The sequence below is a fragment of the Myotis lucifugus genome, unplaced genomic scaffold, assembly GCF_000147115.1.
Source record: "Myotis lucifugus unplaced genomic scaffold, Myoluc2.0 scaffold_99, whole genome shotgun sequence".
Lineage (NCBI taxonomy): Eukaryota > Metazoa > Chordata > Mammalia > Chiroptera > Vespertilionidae > Myotis > Myotis lucifugus.
In genome coordinates, this window is record NW_005871147.1 from 385,808 (window position 1) to 389,341 (window position 3,534).

Below are 3,534 nucleotides of genomic sequence, written 5' to 3' on the forward strand. Positions count from 1 at the left end.
GGGCGGACGGGGCGCAGTCAGTTGGAGCGTCGTGTCCTTTATACCAACAGGTGGTGGGTTTGGTTGCCGGTCAGGGTACATCCCAGGTTTTGGCTTCAATCTCCTTTCCGGTGGCCGTGTGTGGGAGGCAGCCTATCGATGTTTCTCTCTCACTTCGATACCTCTCTCTCTCTCTCTCTCTCTCTCTCTCTCTGTCTCTCTCTCTGTCTCTCTCTCTCCCCCTCCCTCCCTCCCTTCCCTCTTTTCCTCTCTCAAAACAATAAAAGCATGTACTTAGGTGAGGATTAAAGAAAGAAAAGCAGGTTAGAAGTTGGTGTGATCCTGTTTCTATAAAAGAATGTATATACATTTCTAGAAGAAAAGGTTGTAAATCAAAATGCTGAGTTTTTGTGGGTTTTCTTTTTGCTTATGTGTATTTTACTGTAGGCAGTGTGTGTTATTAACAGCTCCCTCCTGTTAGCACAGCCGGCACTCCCACCGAGCTGCTCTCAGAAAGTGGGGGGTGGGTGTGGAGGGGGCTGGGAGAGGCTGGTGAGCACATTAGCACAGAGTGTGGGGTGTGGGGCGGCAGAGAGGGGGGCGGCAGGGGGCCGCCTTGGGGGTCCTGGGCCGTGTCATTTGGAGGTTGTGGCGGTCCCCTGAGCTCTGCTGTCTTTCTCCTGCAGCTGCCGCCTCAGCATGGAGAGCCGTGCCAGCCCCCGCCCTGGAGGGCTGTCCTACTGTGTGGCTTTCTCCCAGCTGCTGGGCCTCACTGTGGTGGCGGTGACCGGCGCCTGGCTGGGTCTGTACCGGGGAGGCATCGCCTGGGAGAGCGCCCTGCAGTTTAACGTGCACCCACTCTGCATGGTCATAGGCCTGATCTTCCTGCAGGGAGACGGTGAGTCCTGCGGGCTCCCCGGAGCCGCTCCCACAGAGGTGCTTTGCGACCCCATCACCCCTGAGGTCTCTCGCTGTTAGATGGAAGATTCTAGAAAAGACAGGTAGAGAAGGGGCCTGGAGACCCTGGGAGTCCAGACAGGAGCCCTGCCATTGGTGGTGGCTCCTCCTTTCCAACGTGTCCCAGCTCTTTCACCTCCGGCTTCAATAAGGAGCCCCCAATGGTGTGTGTGCTTCACAGGGAGGAGCCCAGGGGCCGGGCTGGGCGCTGAGCTGCCTTCTGAGGCCCCGTTTGAAGTTGGGGGAATAGTGAGTGTGTGGGGGGCGGGGTGAGGAATGCCGGACAGTGCTCTCTCTGGGTAGGAGCGAGGTCCCAGCCCTGCTTGCTGAAAGCAGTGGATATCTGATCTGTTTGAGGACCCTCACAGCCGTAAGGGGAGCTCAGAAGCTCGGGGCATCTCCATGTGACTGCATGATGAACCTAACACTCAACCTGGAATACACAGGACGCCCGGCAAGAAGGTGTCGGACCAGCTGGGCCCCATGGAGCCAGTTTTCTCCTCCATTTCCTGCGGCCAGGATACCTGGACAAGGCCTTGACTCAGATCAGCTCTCAGCCATGGGGTGTCTCCTTGCTGCTCTGGCAGGAAGGCCTGGTGCTCGTGAGGGTGCTGACTCCCTTTCTCACTCCCATAGCCCTGCTGGTTTACCGCGTCTTCAGGAATGAGGCCAAACGCACAACCAAAATCCTGCACGGGCTGCTGCACGGCTTTGCCTTCATCATCGCCCTGGTGGGTGAGTTCCCGGGCACAGCCCTGCCTCCCTGCCTTCCAGGCGTCCCAGGCGGGGCGGGATATTGGGTGCTGGGACGGGAGCCCAGAAGTCCCGGAAGTCCCGGCTAGTCAGGTTTCTCCTGGGTCACCTGGCCCTCTCCCTTCCCCCGTTGGCCCATCCTCACGTGACCCCTGTCTCCGTCCAGGCCTGGTGGCAGTGTTCGACTACCACCGGAAAAAGGGCTATGCTGACCTGTACAGCTTGCACAGCTGGTGCGGCATCCTTGCCTTTGTTCTCTATGTTTTGCAGGTGAGTCCTTCCCGCCCCACAGCTGTGAGGGAGGCAGGGGGCAGGCGAGCCAGGGCTGGGGCGGGCAGAGGAGTGGGGAGGAAGGGGCTAAAATAGTGCGTGTGCCTCAGCGGGCCCATTGTCCAGGGCGTGTGTCCACAGGTGGAAGTCCAGTAGTACAGCTGGATGCTGCTTTCAGATTCTGAGATGGTATAAGCCAGGATTTTAGGGGTGAGGGGCCTTGGATCCCGGTGCCCTTCCAGCTGACACCCACGGAGTTTGGCCAAGGCCCAGCCCTCCGAGGGTGCAGGAGTGACGAAGGAGACCAGGCCTGAGGCCAGGACCTTACCCCGAGTGCTCGCTGCTCCCCGCCCACCGCTCTGACGGTGGAGGAAACCAGTGGATGGGTGAGGGGGTGAGGGGTTCCATCCGGCTTGGTGTCCTCGGTTGGTGAGCCGATGGCCAGCGCGGTCCCCTCCTCGCCGTCCCTTCCAGTGGCTGGTGGGCTTCAGCTTCTTCCTGTTCCCTGGAGCCTCGTTTTCTCTGCGGAGCCGCTATCGCCCACTGCACATCTTCTTTGGCGCCTCCATCTTCCTCCTGTCTGTGGGCACAGCCCTGCTGGGCCTGAAGGAGGCGCTGCTGTTTAAACTCGGGTGAGTGGCCTGACCCCCTGGACCTCTGCCTTCTGAGCCAGCTCTGTGAGTGAGCCACCCAGTGGCTTTCTCTCCGGGTGGGGGAGGGAGAGGCTGGGCTTGGACCGAGGCATCTTTCTGGCTCAGGCGTGAATGGCATGTGGCCTAATGGTGACCCCGGGGGTGGCTTCTCCCTTCCACCCTGACCCTGCAGGACCAAGTACAGCACGTTTGAGCCCGAGGGTGTCCTGGCCAACGTGCTGGGGCTGCTGCTGGCTGGCTTTGCTCTGGTCATGCTCTACATCTTGACTCGCACCGAATGGAAGCGGCCCCCCCAGGCCGAAGAACAAGCCCTCTCCATGGACTTCAAGACACTGACGGAGGGCGACAGCCCCAGCTCCCAGTGACAGGCTGCTCGGGCCCTGCGGGGGTGGCGGGGCCTGAGTGTGGGGCCTCCTCGGGTCCCGTTATCACCGGTGTCTCTCCCACAGCCTCGGGGGCTGCCTTCAGGATTCCTGGCTCCCGGGATGCTGGGCAGAGCGGGTGGGGACCGGAGTGGGTGGGGACCGGAGTGGGTGGGGACCGGAGTGGGTGGGGACCGTGGGGGCGCCTGCCTCTTTGAGCAATGGTTTCCGGGCTGTAGGGCTTGGCCACCTCTGCTTCCCCCTCCTCACTGATGCTTTAGTGCCCTGTTAGTCATGCGCAGACCCTGTCCCTGGTGTCCCCATCACCCCCTCAAATGGAGAAGCTTTGAGTAGGCGTTTGGGTGATCGCAGAAGCTCAGACCCCTGAAGGAGTCGGAGAGTGGCTCCCCCAGTAGAGGCAGTGGGTGAGGGCCGAGTCCTCGGGCTGTGGGGGGACTGGGCCTCAGCGACAGGCCCGGCAAAGCCAAGACTTGCTTTGTGTAACTGAATTCAAGCCAGGAGTCTCGTTAGCCTGGGGGGACATGTGGTCCGAATGGACT

General features: G+C 60.8%; 1 protein-coding gene across 3 annotated transcripts in view; it reads left to right on the forward strand.

The window, feature by feature from the left end:
- LOC102418255 (cytochrome b561) overlaps nt 1–3,534 on the forward strand; it is a 10,504-nt gene that overhangs the window by 5,650 nt on the left and 1,320 nt on the right. For 2 of the 3 annotated variants that reach the window (XM_023756764.1, XM_023756763.1), the window contains exons 2-6: nt 666–877; nt 1,573–1,671; nt 1,856–1,959; nt 2,434–2,591; nt 2,785–3,138. In XM_023756764.1, coding sequence (XP_023612532.1) covers nt 679–877; nt 1,573–1,671; nt 1,856–1,959; nt 2,434–2,591; nt 2,785–2,977 — 753 coding nt within the window. In that variant the 5' untranslated portion in view covers nt 666–678 and the 3' untranslated portion in view covers nt 2,978–3,138. Of the gene's footprint in view, nt 1–665; nt 878–1,572; nt 1,672–1,855; nt 1,960–2,433; nt 2,592–2,784; nt 3,139–3,534 lie in introns of those variants that run through there. The other variant, XM_023756762.1, reaches the window with a different exon arrangement.